Here is a 17,462-nt window from a genome sequence, read left to right as displayed (position 1 = left end):
TATGAATCCAGCATTCCGATGTCCAGAACCTCCACATGAAGAAGTAAATATCCTTGAATATGTGAATAATATACGATATGTCTAAAAGATCTACCATGTTGTAGTCTTGGTGTATCTGTTCTTGTTAATAGTTATAAGTTATGGTCCTATGAGTAATCTAATCTAATCTAAGCGCTTCAACAGCCAATATTGAAAAGCATCTTGGAAGCAATTAAATTTATTCAGGTATTTTCTTGTCAGCATTAATATTTGCCGAATATCAGCGATATAATACCAAAATTAAAATGTCCTGGCCCACCGTGCAGACTTTTCTCGCTCTATAGGGACCACATACTATTTCACAAAAATTTAAACACACTTGGGTAAAAAATAAACATGATTTTTGAAATAAAAGTATATAAGGTCGATACAAAAATAAAAATAAAAATTATAATATTGAGTATAAAAAACGATCTCACCAGCTTTCAGTAGTGTACCAACGTTTGATGTTTTCGTACTCCTTGATTGTGGATCCTACTGTTACCGTCAATGATTGCATGTTGGGCTTGAAGCAATCGACGAGAGCTTTTCGGTGGTCAGTAAAGACAGCACGTAATTAATGCAGCAAATATGCAATTTACTACTTATTAAAAAAAACTGTAAATTCTTGAATTCAACGGATTTTTTTTCACGTCCATTGATACATTTGATACGCTAGAATACCGATGCATGGTCGAAATCAGTATCATTCAACCAGCTTAGTGGCCGATCTGGTGCGCTGAGAGTTTAATGGTGACAAACTGTTTTCTCCAAAAGTTCTAAATAGCGGTTTATTCCTCTAAGGAGGCTCTATGCAACATGGTAAAGAATGATAATTCTATAAATAACAACTACTTCATTAATTCTGAATAGTAATGGAGTAGAATGAAATGCAAGGACACAGGAAAAGATCAAAGAAAACTGGTCACAGAGGTTCATCTCGAACAGGAACAGATGGGGATAATATTTTAACTCTTCTGCAAATGTGTTCAGAGACTCTGTGAAATCAAATATTGAAAACTATTACGAAGCAATACCAGTAGATTCTTTAAATCTTGTTAAGCAACGGAGTTGTTTGAATAATGACGGATATATTAAAAAACAACATGTTTTAATAATATACCATGCACTCCCGTTAATTTGAACCCAAACCCCCGTTAAGTCGAACTTCCTAAATTCTATATTGAAATTTCACTTAAATTTAAATGAAAGTGATGGAATATTGCTGAAGAGGCTGTATGATTGTTATTTGGTTAAAATAATTTTCGCATAAAAACTGACAAACGTATTCAGAAAAAAAAATGATTTTTAAAATTAATTTTACTAACTTTGGAATACAATTCTCCTTTAAAATCCAACTTCCAATACTCCGTCCATCGCTCAACCACCCTAGACAATTCTCCTATGTTTTATTTTGCTCCTTCAGTTCATGTGAGCGACATCAACAAGAGAACTGTCACCATAGAACTACCTTATGGTATAGTGTTGGTACTAGCGTCCTCTTTCTCGTATATCATTCCGGTTTGTTGTCTGCTTGCGTACGCTGTGCTTGTGCCTCCTATCGCTGATGTGTGTTTCATTTTTATTGTACCACCTCAGTTCTATATCTCGCTTCGCTATCAAATACCTCCTCTCTCGTCAAGAGGTTCCAAAGTACAAATAACGCAAAAAAAAGTGTTCCACCGAGCAACACTAACTGGTATCTCATTAAACATTAATAACAGTTAGTGCGCGTTCGCTACTATCATCTCCGTAAAGTTCACGTCGCGAGTTCAAATCCTGGTTTGATATCAGCCAGAGCGGTTGTATAGTCTCGAGAGTGCATTGTAGATTGAAGTGCTGTATCGGTGTCAATAGTCGATTAATCTAGGAGTTCTGTCTATCAATTCGCTGTCAATACTCGAAGTAATGGCCAAGCAGAAGAGCAATGACGGATACAACCAGGGCATCTACGGCGCCCTGCGAACCCTGATGCACTTCATCTTGGTGGTACAATTCTCCTACGGGATCTATTACGATTTCACCTATGTGCACTTCCCTCCGGAGATGAAACGACCCGGTGGCGAATTTGGTGGAAAATTGAAATATCTTACCGTCTGGGATGCGGTAAGTATAGCCGATATGGTGTGCGAAAAAATAGGTCAGCTTGAGTTAGAAATCGGAGTGAAATTTGCATCATTCATCGTTGTTGGTTGGTGCCACCAGTCAGTGTGGATATAGGTAAAAGGGACGCGTGTATGTTGGAAAAGCGGCGTTGCATAACAACGGGCGCTACATGGGAAAACACAAACAAACCCTTTCGATGCCGGAGCAGAAATTAAATAACATTGGATGATGTCAATGTAAGGTATATTTTCGGAGATTTATCGGAATCATTGCATGAATGAGAATTTTTGAAAGTCATCTTGGGCATTCAAGTTTTTTTTCTTGAGATGATAGAATAATTATTCATAAGTTTTGAACCATAGACGTTAGCTTTTTAAAGCAATGATGAGTGCTTGAGATTAAACAATCCACAAACATTGCTAATCACTTCAACAACCATTGACATTAATTAACCCTAAGAACCACCTGCCCGAACGTTGTTAATATGTAGCCGATGATCGTAAGATTGAGTAATACAGTCATCCACTAAAATCTGTCTGACGAAACACCAAGACAAAACAAACAGTTTGTACTCCAGTAGGAAATTCTAATGGATTTTTTTTAATTACAGTACAAATCTCGCTTAACTTATGATAACGTCTTAATAGTAATTGGTATCTACGTGTGTAGCACGTCGTATCTGTATTCGCCTGTATTCGTATAAGTCTAATTACTGTATTCGTATTATAAGCGGTTTCTTCACCACCGCTTAGGCCTTAAACCTGGTTTAATCCGATGGGTAAACGTGGTTTACGGCTTAAGCGAAGGTGAAGAAATCGGCCCTTAGTCTAATTTCACATCACTAAAAAATATGGAGAAACTTTGCCGAAGACACCATGTATCTAATATTGACGGTTTAGGCACTATCATTTTTGTCTTCCTAGATGGCTTTGGGACCAAAGGTGTTACGCGGAAAGATGCATTTTGAGATTTGGAATGAAACATAAAACGAAAACGGTTTTCCACAAAGTTGTTTGTATTGGTTAGAAATAGTGTGACTAACATTCTTATTTGCAGAAATTATAGTATACATGCTTCAGCAACAACATTCGGTACCGACGCCCGCCACGGTACAATCTGGAACTACTAAAGCTACCCGAAGTCACAACTGATTACGCGCAAAGCCTTGAAGCAACGTTGTCGGAAGAGGGAGAGCTCACCGAAGCCCCTCTTGAGCACTGCTGGAGTAGTCTCAAAGCAGCCATGACCAACGCAGCGGAAGGTGCCATTGGGTTCGTGTAAGGAAATCGACGGAACGGTTGGTTCGACGAGGAGTGTCAGACGGTTTTGGACGAGAAGAATGCAGCGCGGGCGATGATGCTGCTGCAAGGCACCCGTCAAAACGTGGAACGATACAAACAGAAGCGAAGACAGCAAACCCATCTATTCCGGGATAAAACCGCCGCCTGGAAGAGTTGGAGTGCGAAGAGATGGAGCAGCTGTATCGTTCTCAAGAAACACGTAAGTTGTACAAGAAACTCAATGCATCCAGCAAAGTCTTTGTGCCGCGAGCCGAAATGTGCCGGGATAAGGATGGAGGTATCTTGACGGACGAACGTGAGGTGATTGAAAGGTGGAAGCAGCACTACGATGAACACCTAAACGGCGCAGAGAAGGAAGATCAAGACAGCAGGAGGAATGACTTCATCAGTACGGCGGATAAGGGAGACGTGCCAACTTACACAATAGGTGAAGTTAAGGATGCTATCAAACAGTTCAAGAACAACAAACCAGCTGGAAAGGATGGTATTGGAGCGGAACTTATTAAAATGGGCCTGGACATGTTGGCCACTTGTCTGCACCGATTGATAGCCAGGATCTGGGATACAGAACAGCTACCGGAGGAGTGGAAGGAGGGAATAATATACCCAATATACAAAAAGGGTGACAAGTTAGAATGTGAGAAGTATCGAGCGATCACCATTCTTAACGCAGCCTATAAAGTGCTTTCTCATATCATCTTCCGCCGTCTATCGCTACTAGCAAGCAGATTTGTGGGAAGTAATCTAGCCGGTTTTGTGGACGGGCGATCGACGACAGACAAAATCTTTATGTTGCGGTAGATCCTCCAAAATGGTCACGAATATCAAGTCCCTACGCACCACCTATTCATCGATTTCAAAGCGGCCTATGATACCATCGACCGCGAAGAGCTATGGAAGATTATGGCCGAGAATGGTTTTCCCGGGAAACTGACTAGACTAATCAAAGCAACGATGGATAATGTATAGTGCTGTGTGAAGATATCGGGTGCATTATCGGACCCGTTTGAAACACGCAAAGGAATCTACAAGCCGATGGTCTTTCCTGCCTCCTGTTCAATATTGCTCTAAAAGGTGTTATGAAACTGGCGGGCTTCAACATGCGGGGCACGATCTTCAATAAATTCAGCCAGTTCATCTGCTTTGCTGACGACGTGGACATTGTCGGAAGAACGTTTCAGGTGGTTTCTGAACAGTATATCAGGCTGAAACATGAAGCAGATCGGGTTGGATTGAAGGTAAATACGTCGAAGACGAAATATCTGCCGGCTGGAGGAACCGAGCGCGATATAGCTCGCATTGGTCGAAGCATGATGATCGACGGGGACGAGTTCGAGGTGGTGGACGAATTTGTCTACTTGATAACGTCGGATAACAACTGCAGCAGAGAAATTCGAAGACGTATCATTGCCGTAAGTCATGCTTACTAAGGACTCCACAAGACCATGCGGTCTGGTAAATTTCACATCCGTACTAAATGTACCATTTACAAGACGCTGATAAGACCGGTAGTCCTCTACGGGCATGAGACGTGGACAATGCTCGAAGAGGACCTGCAACCGCTAGGAGTTTTTGAACGACGTGTGCTTAGGACGATCTTCGGCGGAGTATGTGAGAACGGCGTATGGAGGAGAAGAATGAACCACTAGCTTGCGCAACTGTATGGTGAACCCAGTATCCAGAAAGTCGCCAAAGCTGGAAGGGTACGATGACGGGACACGTTGTGACAACGCCGGACAACAATCCCGCAAAAATGGTGTTCACCTGAAATCCGGCCGGTACAAGACGAAGGGAAGCGCAACGAGCAGGTGGTTTGACCAAGTGGAGCAGGATCTTGGAAGTGTGGGGCGATCGAGAAATTGGAGGTTAGCAGCCATGGACCGAGTTAGTTGGCGTAATATTGTGGCGCAGGTCATGTCTTGAAAGACATAGAGCCAGCAAAAGTAAAGTAAGTATGCTTCAGCAAAGTTGTAGGTAGACCATTTGATTTCAAGCAACCCCAGCAAGTCCAGAGAAAACTGGTATTTTGGCTCTAGTGTTTTTAATTCAAATATCCCATCAAAATAGAGACGGGGTTGGTCATGGGTTCAATCCCAGGCCCGTCCCTTTCCTCGTACTTTGTAGTTGTATATCTCTCACTTGCTTCTATCTTCCATTCTAAATCTATCACACTCAAACTATTCGTTCATAGCAAACGCTAGAACCAGAGACGGACAAGAAACCGTTTCCCTAACGCTTCCATTCTTCCACGCGCATGCCTTTCCTTACGCCTGATACATAGGCAGTCTGCTAACCACAAAAGCAAACCTCTCCGCCATGCCTTTGCCCCAATCCATACACTCCCACATGAACTGGCGTAGATGCAGTGGTATATACGGTCTACGTGGGTGCCAGTATAATGCATCATCAATTTCTCCCCCTTCCCCACATTGGTCTGCATTCTGACGTGGCAGGCACCATTGTCGCTAAAAATAGAAGATCACCAGCCTGTTAGTCCCAAGCAGTTATTCGGTTGGTTCCTTGTGTTCCTTGCAGCTGATCTGGCGATACTGGAGTAGCATCCACGGGCGGCCAATCAAGCTCAAGCTCAAGCTCAAGCTCAAATATCCAATCAAAATAGTCCATGAATCACTTTTAGAGCTTTGAAAAATGCGTAATTTGGTGAGTGAGCTATATCCTTCCGTTTGGAAATTATTGTTGTTTTTCTCGAAAAAAAAACATACCTACTTTGATTGTGAATATCTCAGATTGGGGCAAATATAAAAAATATCTCTTAACGGCATTCAAAAGACAAAATAAAATTGTATATTATATCAAAAAATTACAGATGTGTTATTCCTGTAACTACAATAATGTCTTGAAAAACAAAGATTTTTATTACAAAAACTTCAATAACTTTTGAACTAAAATAGATATCTACAATCTTTTTGTTGCGTTTTCTTCAGTTCTAAAAGTCGTTCATAGCCTACTAAAAATTTGGAATGAAAAAGATAGGGCAATAAAACTATTTTAAAGATTATCATCGTATGTATTTTTTTTTATTATTTTGCATTTTGAGCATGAAAATAAAATTTTAGACAAAAACGATCTTCTACAAAATTGTTAATAAAAATGTAAGCTTTTATTCGGTGTTATCTAAGACTAGGGTCCACAATATTACATAAATAATATAATCAACTTTCTTACTTGCAAAAATAATGGTATATACTCGCAGGCAAAGTTGTAGAACGTCAAATTTTGATCAACTTTGCCAAAAAAGTTTTTCTATAGCTGATAATTTGACCAATCTAGAGCATTTTTCCCCAATTATCGTAGGGTGGTCCAAGAAAAAAAAGTTTTTCAACTCTAGTTTTTTCTAATATTAACTTCTCCTTAAAGTAGTCTATGAACGACCTTTAAAACTTAGGAAAACGCAAAGTTACATGCAAAAAGATTGTTGATACAGTTAAACCTCCATGAGTCGATGTTCCATTACTCGTTATCGACTCATGGAACCATATTAAAAATCAAATTTCATGGTTACTACGATGGTCCCCTCAAACGGCTTTCAATAGCATGATTCGATATTTCCATGAGTCGATGGTCCCTTCAATATCGACTCATAGAGGGTTGACTGTATCTTTTTTAATTCAAAAGTTATTGAAGTTGTGATAAAAATCCTTTGTTTTTCAAGGCATTTTATTGGAGTTACAGGAATAACACATCTGATTTTTTTAATTTAATGTTCAATTTTATTTTGTCTTTTGAATGCCGTCAAAATATTTTTTTTATGTTTGCCTAAATCAGAGATATTCACGATCAAAGTAGGCATGTTTTTCTGAAGAAAACAACAATAACCTCCAAACAGAAGGATATAGCGAGTTTCTACACTCACCAAATTACGATTATTTCAAAGCTCTAAAAGTGTTTCATAGACTACTTATCTCATTTTGAATTGAAAACATTAGAGCCAGAAAACCACTTTTGTCTGGACCACCCTAAGTCACCGTAGGAAAAAAAAACTCTAAATCGGTCGATTTGAGAGATACAATTTTTTTTTTTTGCAAAGTTGCTTGAAATGAAATGGTTTACAACTTTGCCGAAGCATGTATACTATAATTTCTACAAAAAAGAATGTTAGTTACCCCATTTCTATGAAAATGTGGACCACCCTAATTTTCAATAACACCAAACAATGGGCCTAACCAATACACAATGGTCGGGCTCCATATAAAGGAGCGGCCAAAACTACCCAAACACTTTTTTGAGATTTTTATGGTTGTTATCATTTTAAAATATGCCTTATGTATTATAGTATTATGATTCATAATTGAAATTTAACTAAAATTTAAATTTCTTTGACTTTTATGACGTCAAACTGACTGAAGTCAAAAAATTGAAAAATGTAACAATAAAATAAAGTACAAAATGCATATTTAAGTAATGCCATATTTTCCCAAAGTTACGCGCTATCTGAAAGCTTATGGTTCAACACTTGTATCGAGCATGAAGATGGAAAAAAATATTTGGTTGAAGCTTTAATACTGTTCAATATTACACTTTAGTAATTTTGATGATTTTGAACATGAAAAACAACTCTTGTCGCGTCATGTCGCCGCCATTTCGAATATTGCACTTTAAAATGCATCCTTAGATCTTACAAAAAACGTTTAAATTTTTTGCAGAAATTTGCTGATTTGCAAATTGGAGCTTTTTGAATAATTCAATATTTTCATACATTTTGACGATATTTTTCATACAAAGTTGATATAAAATATATTTAACCACTCTTCATACATATTTTGATCAAACTCGTTAAAATACCAACAAAATTTGTGCTTTCAGCCAAATTTTATTGCATTTCTAATAAAAAAAAACTTAAAAAAAGTTACGTAATATGTGAATAACTCCTTCTGAAACAATAAAAACGACAAATAACATATTCAGATTACATATTTCATCGATTAAGGCGATAAAACGAGTTTTGGCCAAACTTCGTTTTTTTTCGACCATTGTGCAATACAAACAACTTTGTGGAAAACCGTTTTCGTCTAATGTTTCATTCTAAATGCATCTTTCGAGACGAACCAGCTCAACCCAAGGAACACACATGTTATAATTGATGCATATTAACTAAGTGACTATATTTTGTCATATAAGAGGTAATATGCATCAATTATAACATGTGTGTTGCTTGGGAATTGGGCTGTTCGGCACCCATGACATTGGTTGATTCTTTTAGGCAATAAATGATTGAATCACTAAACTTTTTTGATTTCAATTATTGAATTATCATTGCTTCTTGTAATTAAGCACAACAGCTTTTGTTTACATCGTGTTTTGAAGACACCAGCTCAGGGTAAACAATATGTAAACAAAAACTGTAAGAATTGAAAAAGTTTTATCTGTAGCAACTTTTCAACTATTCGATTTTTTCTAGGTATGTACAAATACGTATCGAAAGTGAAAGACTCATTCATTGAAATGAAGAAGACCAAATGTGAATTGATTCATACAGCAAAGATTTCTGGAGGGACATAGTGGGACCAGCACACTGTGCTGGTGTCGGCATGTTTTTTGTGGACTACCAATTTTTTTTGTTAGTATTTTGATCAAGTTAAGTGATAAAAAAGAGAACTCATAGCATGGTTGAAAACGTTTTATTTTTTGTACGTCCATATTTGAAATATATTGAGAATCACATTTAATGTTTTAAACATCCTATAGCAAAGATTAAGTAAAATTTTTGGGGAACGTTCAAAAATTACGTCAATCATTTAAGGTGAAACATCTCGAAATCCAAAGATGGCCGTCACAATGGCCGACTTGTGACCCTACTCGCGTTTTCAAAGGCACAAAACTGGAGAAATAATAGGCAAACTTTCCTGATCTTCTTATTTTAAGCTTTTTTAAGCTTAGATAGACTTAAAAACAATGGACATTATTTTTTAATCTCTACTTGATTTGATAATCTGTCAATACCATGTTGACGAGATAATCTATTTTGGTGTTCTACAATGCATGCTGGTTCAATATCTGTTGTAATATCTATGAAGTTGTACAACTAGAGCTGAAAACCTTACTGTTTGCTTCTGAACTGCAGAGTCTTTTAAATGGCATATTATTGATGTATCCAGCCCATGATATTACTCGCCAACATATTGTTTATGATGTTGATGTACGAAATGCGTTTTAATCAGGGAAACTTTAACCTTTTTCAGTACTATGAAATACTTTACTAAACTATTAAGCAATGTACGAAGTTCTGGAATCTAGATTAGCCACTCATATACAAAAAATATTGTTTCTTTCTTTTAACTGAAAAAATACTGTCCAAGTCTTGAATTTTGAGACTTACATAAGTTGATACACTAAAAACTATAATCTGGACTTCATTACCGTGAGTATATTGTTGCAAAGCAACTAGCTACATTGACCAAAGAAGTGTGGGTTCAGTTCCCGATGATATGTTTATAAGGTGAATTTTGAAATAATCCTTCAAATATGGTCTGTCCCGAAAGAGATATAGAGGAGCATCTTTGCTTCATGTTGGCTTTTTTAAATCACGTGTAAATCCATTCGTTTGCACAGTAAAATCAAGCTACCCACTTGGGAACCAAAGACTTTTAGGGAGAAATCATGAGTTAAGCGAGAAATCAATGAATATAAATCCAAGTCATAACTGTTGGTAGACGCGAACTGCTACACCAACTGATTATCAATAGCTTTTTGAGCGTTATCCTGAATTATTCGAGACAAGTCTACCAGAATTTTAAAAGAAAAGTCTCAGAAATTCAGAAAATTATTAGTGAAATACTTGACTACTCTCGAAAAAGACCTGCATATTTTGTATGGAATTTTAACAGAAGTTTTGTGAGATATTTCAATAAAACTAGCTACAAAATGGTTGTAGTAATTTCTGCTGCAGTTATGAGCTAACATAATTTCGTAAATAAATTATTACTGGATTGAAGGAGAATCCTTGGATAAATTTCTAAAGGAATATCGGGTCTGCACACTATTTTATTTTTTCTTCGTAGAAGTTTCTTGGTATATTGAAGCGCATCTTTTGATGCAAAAAGTTCTGTTTATCTAAAATTTATGGAAAAAATAGAACTATTTAAAAAAAAACAAAACGGTGCCTTACTACCTACAACTTTTGAGATAAAAAAAAGACCCATGCAGAAGTGAAAAGATCACTCAAATAAGAAAACGAGTCAAAACAGGGAATACTTTAAGCGTAATTTTATAAGGTTTTATAAAGATGCCTAAGAAAATTCGGGCAGATTTGGCTATAATAACACTTCTAAGATTTTTGTCGGAAATTATTCATAATTTTGATGCAAATTTGTGCCCAATTGGCTTTTTTGGAAATCCACACACTTAATTTATTTCACCGAACTCAGTTAAATTTTTCGCCGAAAACCCAACAGCTGAGAATTCGGTAATTTTCAACGCCGAATCTCGGTACTTATTTTAACGAGATTTCGGCAATCCGAATTTTTTGCCGAAATCCCGGCGAACGTTACCGAGATTCGGTAAACGTTTACCGAGATTTCGGTAAAAGTTTTACCGAGAATCATCAAAGATATCAGCTGTTGGGTTCTCGGCGAAACCGTTTAAGTGTGCACTCACACAGCTAAAAATAATGAAGATTATACGTAATGTAAACTTCATTTATGCGCTGTAAACATGACGTCATGTAAATTTAAGTCTGAAATAATGTTAACATGTTTTATATGTCATGTAATCACACAGGACCCTGCTGGATTCTATGAGATATAATTGAAGATTACATGACATATCATGTAAACGTCCATGATATTCCACGCTCCAATTATGTGCATTAAATGTCTCAGAAATATACACGTTTCGTTCGAACTGTGCATGACGAAGAAAACAAAGCTTTCGAACAACAAGTAACTCCACCTGATGAATTCTGGCAAGGATCTGTTGAGAAACTTATAAACCGTTGAGAAAGTCTTGGAGGATTCTTTTGATAAATTTCTGGCATAGGTAATTATTGGAAAAAATAAACAAACGAACCTGGGATAATATTATGGAGAAAGCCCTGAAACAGAATCTCTCGAACTGTTCTGAAAAGTCATTTTTAGGTTTAATTGGAGATATTACTGGAGGAAACCTTGGAAGAACTTTTAAAAGAATCCGGTCTCGAAATGTTTGAAGGAGTCTGCTGCTGTAGTATTGGTTGAAATGAAGATAAACCTCTGTAAGAAATTACTGGAGGAATTTCATTAAGAGATACGGAACGAATTTATTGAGAATCCTTGAGGAATATCTATTGGAATATCTACTAAATAAATTAGCTAAAAAGTCCTGGGGTGATGTCTGGAGCGATTCCTGTAAAAATTTGGGGTAATTTTGGAAGAAAACCCCGTGGAAAAAAGTAGGAAGAGTTACTGCGTAGAATTTCTGAAAGAATTCTCAGTAACTCTTTAAACTTCTTCAAAATTGGTTGGAGTTCTAAAATACAGGTGTCAAATGAAGAAATCGATAGAAGAATTATAAGTAGAATCTCTTGGGTAAATTTTCGGAGAATCCCTGAGAGAACTTTCGCAACACTGCATGTGCAAATTGCTATATTTATCAGCGATAGAATTTAGAATACACTTGTTCAACGAGCAATGCGATTATTGAGTAAGCTCAGTGGCGCAACCAAGGGGGGGTTTAATGAAATTTAATACTAAAATCCACAAAACTGGAGCAGTAAGTTGTGTTAACAATTATATTGTTCTAAGTTGTGGCTTTCTTATTTGAAGACCTTCGAGGAGGACTAAATTTTCTCGCTTTTTCTGATAAATAAGCTACAGGTTTTTAAAGTGAAGTTTGTCAAACAAACATATCGAAACCGATTTAAAATATGCATTTTTCATCAAAATTCGATCTTGAAAAAAAAACAGTTGGCTCAGCATTTAGCCGAATTTTATGACTTCCAAAGAGCACGTGAATTTCCGGATAAGCTATTCATTAGTTTTTAATGATTACAAATAAAAATCCTAGGGAAGATTAAGGCTCAAGAATCCATCATTCAATCATCAGCAATCATCAAAAACGAAAAAGCTGTTTTTTCGTTTAAATTTAAAGAAATCTTCATGAAAATCTATCATTGCAATCCAGTGTAATGCAATGATAGATTTTCTCGAGCATCGCATAAATTTTGAGCAAAAAAACTGGTTTTGAATATTTGTAAAACGATGATGGTTATTTTCCTCTTCATGGTTCCGTTGCTAAAAACCAAAAAAATTCGTCTACAATCTGGAAATGCTTCAATATCTGGAATGCTATTTTACCTTCGGCAAACTGCTAATGATTGTCGCAATGCTTTTACTGCGACTTGCGCTGAAAGATCATTCTGTTCGTTGAAAAACTTGAAAACGTATGTAAGGAACAGAACAGACGAAGGGTGATTTTCAAATGCAATGTATGTGCGTGCCTCCAAATGTAGCCTGGAAAAACTTCCGAACAAGCTACGAAAAATGAAGATCTGAATGATATAAGAATATTTTAATCCAGTTTTGTCATCCCTATTTAAAAAGTAGAATCTAAGATAATGTTTGTAAAGAACGAAATGTTCTTTGGAACCAGAAGGTTTTTCCGTAACTAACAAACGTATTTCGGAAAACTTTTACTAGATAAAACAGATTCCCTTTGAGTAGCGTTGTAACTCTATTTAAAAATGTATGTTCGAGGTACAAGAGAATAGCCTAATTTTGCAAATAGTGTTAAGTTTTTTGTTTAATGTTAATCTAGCATTATTTTGCAATTTTTCTCTTCGAATTTTTTTACACTCGTTTCATTTTCCCAAAAACATATTATCTTCATGTTCACAAAACCCCCCCTACAGCCAAATCCTGGTTGCGCTACTGAGTAAGCTATATATACCTATATAATCTATCTACAAACTATATAGGATATAGTTTGGTTTAAAAGGCGTGATTACATTTTTATTAAGAGGAAAATAACCATCATCATCTTTCAAATTTTCAAAACCAATTTTTTCGCGCACAATTGAAGCACTATTCATGAAAATCTATCATTACATTAAACTTGCTATCTAAATTTAAATAATATATTTTCATGAGGATTTGAACGAAAAAACCGGTAGTTTTCGAAGATTTCTGATGATTGAATGACGGATTCTTGAGCCTTAAAACAATGTTTTCATTATGCTTTCACTGGTGAATCGTAAGTCAGTCCCATCTGCATTTTCGTCAAAATTGAGTTGAGTTCAGTTTTCAACATATCTTCCAATGCTCTTTTAGTTGCCCTAATGAGATAACAAGATTTGTTCGGAAAAATTAGCAAAAAATAGCAAGTCAAATTGTTCTATAATGAAAAATAACCGCATATCAGTCCCACTACAGTTTTCCGCACAGTGTAACACAAAAATGAACCGTGTTTTGATCATTTCTTTTCGGAAAGATATAGTAGTGAAATGCAAATTGTGAAAGTTTTATTAGGCTGTGAACCGTTTCACCAGTTCGTTTAACTTTTAGTTAAAATTTTACAGCTCGATAGTTATTTCCCCTCCGGTTAGAAATAACCCTGCTCTGGAGCATGGTTAAACTTGACAGTTCGAAAGTTATTTTCTGCTCCCGTGATTTTGAGAATAACTAACCATCTGTCAACTGTGTTCTTAAATAACTACTCGACTGTCAAAGCTCAAATTGGTCGACCGTGACGTCAATTTAACCATTTGAGGGGAAAATAACTATCGAAATGTCAAATTTTAACTAATAGTTAAACAAACTGGTGAAACGGTTCACAGCCTTAGGATTGGAACATGTTCCAATCCTCTGCAATTTTTTAAATATTCGTGTGGAAGGAAAGCGAGTTTGGAAACTTCACAGCCCATTTTCTCAATGCCTACTTTTTACAGATGTCAGTTTTTACGATTCACGGCAGTTCAGTCATTCATCATCATTTTCATCATTTCTTCTATATGACAAAAAACATAACTTTTCTAAAACATTATAAAATAACGTTTGAGCATCGAAAGAATTATGAACTTTGTTAATAAGTATTCCTAAACAAATAAAGTTTGACTTCTGTAGTAAATTACGCCACACAAGCTAATAAACTTGCATGTCAGTTGTCTGAAATAATTAAATAATTTATTTTCAACAGCCAACATCTCAAAACTTAGACGTGTCATAATACTTCTGAAAACGGCAATGGATTTAGCAGTAAAAAATTAATAATGAATAAATAAATAGCGGTATTGTGGTGCTTGAGGCAAAAAAAAATCCGCTGTGTTACAAAGAAAATAAAGATTTTGGTAACGAAAACAGTAAGTAGATGAAAAAACCTAATTTAGTACTATACCATTTAATTCCATTAGAGTTTGTACCTTTTGACAGATACGCGTATTTCGACCTCAACTGTAAGGCCGTCTTTAGTGTCGTGTACTAGACTCGACTACACGACAAGGCCTTACTGTTGAGGTCGAAATACGTGTATCTGTCAAAGGATACAAACTCTAGTGGAATTAAATGGTATAGTACTAAATTCGGGTTTTTCATCTACTTATAGGTATTTTACTAAACAGCTCGAAGATTTATTAACGAGAACAGTGTTTGAAGTACAGTCACCCCACGCAGTTGAATCACCCACAATTTATGAATCAGCTGACTTCAAGAGACAAAATTATTATCAAACTTGTCACAAAACATCACAGAATTATTTTTACTGATAAGAAACTATGTGTAAAAAAAAGTTCTGTGATGTTTTGTGACAAGTTTGATAATAATTTTGTCTTTCGAAATCAGCTGATTCATAAATTGTGGGTGATTCAACTGCGTGGGGTCACTGTAGGTCCAGCAAACAAAAATCAATCGAAAACCTTTCATTCCTTGATTTCAGATCCTCCAAGCCATCTACTTCACCGTTTGCCTGATCAACGATTTCGTCGGTACCAATGAAGTGGCCCCACGCAAGACCCCCCTCATCCGAAAGCTCAAAGACTACATGCTGGCCGCGTTTGCCTTCCCGGTAGCCCTCAACGTGGGAGTCACCTTCTGGACGCTGATGGCCATCGACCGTGAACTGGTCTTCCCCAAAGCACTAGATGCCGTGTTCCCGGGGTAAGTTTAGTAACTTTTTTTAGTTTTGAGCAGGATCCTAATCAGAATTCGTCTATTCTTGTCTACAGTTGGCTGAACCATGTGATGCACACCAACATCGTGATCTTCATGATCCTGGAGATCTGCACCAGCTTCCGGAAGTATCCATCGCGCAAGGCCGGCCTGGCCGGACTGAGCATCTTCATGGCGTGCTACCTGACGTGGCTGCACATCATCCGCCACTACGGCGGAATCTGGGTCTATCCGGTGCTGGACGTTCTGAACCTGCCGCAGCGTATCGTGTTCTTCGTCGTCAGCTTGGGCTTCTCGGTCGGGCTGTATCTCTTCGGGGAGTTTTTCAACAATCTGATCTGGACCAAGGAGTTGAAACAGCTCAAGGCGGCCACCGGTCCCAGTAAGAAGACCAAATAGAGCGGTTTTTTTTCGCTGAAAACTTTGTGCAAGCGTGTGTAGTTATTGTTGATGCATGGACGCGACTGAAGCAGCGCCTTCACTCTCTCGATCGATTGATTTTTTTTATTCATTTTTCGTTAAATAGATTTCAAATAGGGACCTGTTACATTCATTTTTCCCCAACATCGTCTGAGAAACATTACTGATTCGTATTAGTTGTGTATGATTTCGCATGTTTTTGAAACATTAGATTAACCCAACATCTGTGATTTGTCCAACTAATAGTTGCAATAAATACAATTATTATCTGTACTGTTTTTGGTTTTGATTATTTATGCTTTTACTTTGATTTCCTCTTTAGAAAATTATGAATTGGCAAGCCTGCCGGATGGGGCCGAATAACCAGTGTTGCTTGTTTTCCGTGGCGCGGTATAAAATTTGTTGTGTGTATATCGAGGGACAGATATCTGTTCTACATCCGAAATTGATGAGAAGTGATGTTGCAGAAAAAAGTACATTCGAAAGAGACTGGTAACTTCGTTGAAATGTAGCTAAGTAACCAACTTTGACAAATATCGAAGAAGCGGATAGAATTTTAGTTTACAATAACTAAGAAATGCTTAATAATGAGATGAATTCAGTTTCGAAAAGGTCCCAAGTAACACCGAAAACATAAATCCAAATTTAAAAATACACAGTTTGTCCTACAATGGTTGCTAGAAAGTTTTTGAAACATGTCATGTCTCACGTATGTCGCTATTTTGTTTTGTTAAACCTTTCAATATTGAACTTGAATGGAGATGTCCTACTAAGGCATATAATTTGTTTTCCAATACAAATCTACCATTTTGCTGAGAATGTTCTAATTATGTTTACTATGTTTCAACCATATTATGTTTTATATTTGTCTTCTTATGTTTATTAAAACATGTGTTTGGTCTTATTTCGGTTGTTTTAGACATGTACAACAAATAAACAGTCTCAATATGTTATATTCATGTTACATGTATGTCATAATATATACTCTTTTCAAACATGTTCTGAATAAACAAATAATGTTTATTTTCAGTCAAATATAAGTTTTTCTAGTTGTCTATAAAACAAATGCAACAAAAGTGGCATTTAATACTTTTGATGGCATGGATGATACACTGCCGGCTAAGAAATTTGCCATATGGTGTTCACTGAATACCTCTAAGCAAATGTTTTGAGTAAATTATTATTTTTAAAGTATGCTCTAAATGCCGATTTATCAATTTATATGAATGAGTAGAGTGTGGTGGTTGTTTGCCACTGTTTAGTACGAAAAAGGTTCAATGGAATTACCTAACTCGCTTACAGTTGTGCTCATGCAGGGCTCACGTGTTTTGTGAAAAAATGTGGGAAAACATATAAATACTTAGAAAACAATTCATAGTCATTTGGTATAGGAGTTTTCCGTCAACAAAATTGTAACATAAAGTTTGCCGGAATAGTTTTTGGTAATAACCTGATTAGACTATTTTATTTTGGGTACAAATCATCAACGGTTCGTGAGATTTGAGAAGCAACTTCCATGCTA

The 17,462-nt window shown here is 36.6% G+C and overlaps 1 protein-coding gene across 2 annotated transcripts in view; it reads left to right on the top strand.

The window, feature by feature from the left end:
- Positions 1-16,213, top strand: part of LOC5568230 (androgen-induced gene 1 protein) — a 65,686-nt gene extending 49,473 nt beyond the window's left edge. Inside the window, exons 1-3 of one of the 2 annotated variants that reach the window (XM_001657876.2) lie at positions 1,529-2,124; positions 15,288-15,508; positions 15,577-16,213. In XM_001657876.2, coding sequence (XP_001657926.1) covers positions 1,927-2,124; positions 15,288-15,508; positions 15,577-15,919 — 762 coding nt within the window. In that variant the 5' untranslated portion in view covers positions 1,529-1,926 and the 3' untranslated portion in view covers positions 15,920-16,213. Of the gene's footprint in view, positions 1-1,528; positions 2,125-15,287; positions 15,509-15,576 lie in introns of those variants that run through there. The other variant, XM_021845901.1, reaches the window with a different exon arrangement.
- The last annotated feature ends 1,249 nt before the right edge of the window (positions 16,214-17,462 follow it).

The sequence above is a fragment of the Aedes aegypti genome, chromosome 2 (assembly GCF_002204515.2).
Source record: "Aedes aegypti strain LVP_AGWG chromosome 2, AaegL5.0 Primary Assembly, whole genome shotgun sequence".
NCBI lineage: Eukaryota > Metazoa > Arthropoda > Insecta > Diptera > Culicidae > Aedes > Aedes aegypti.
This window is presented reverse-complemented; position numbering and strand designations above follow the sequence as displayed.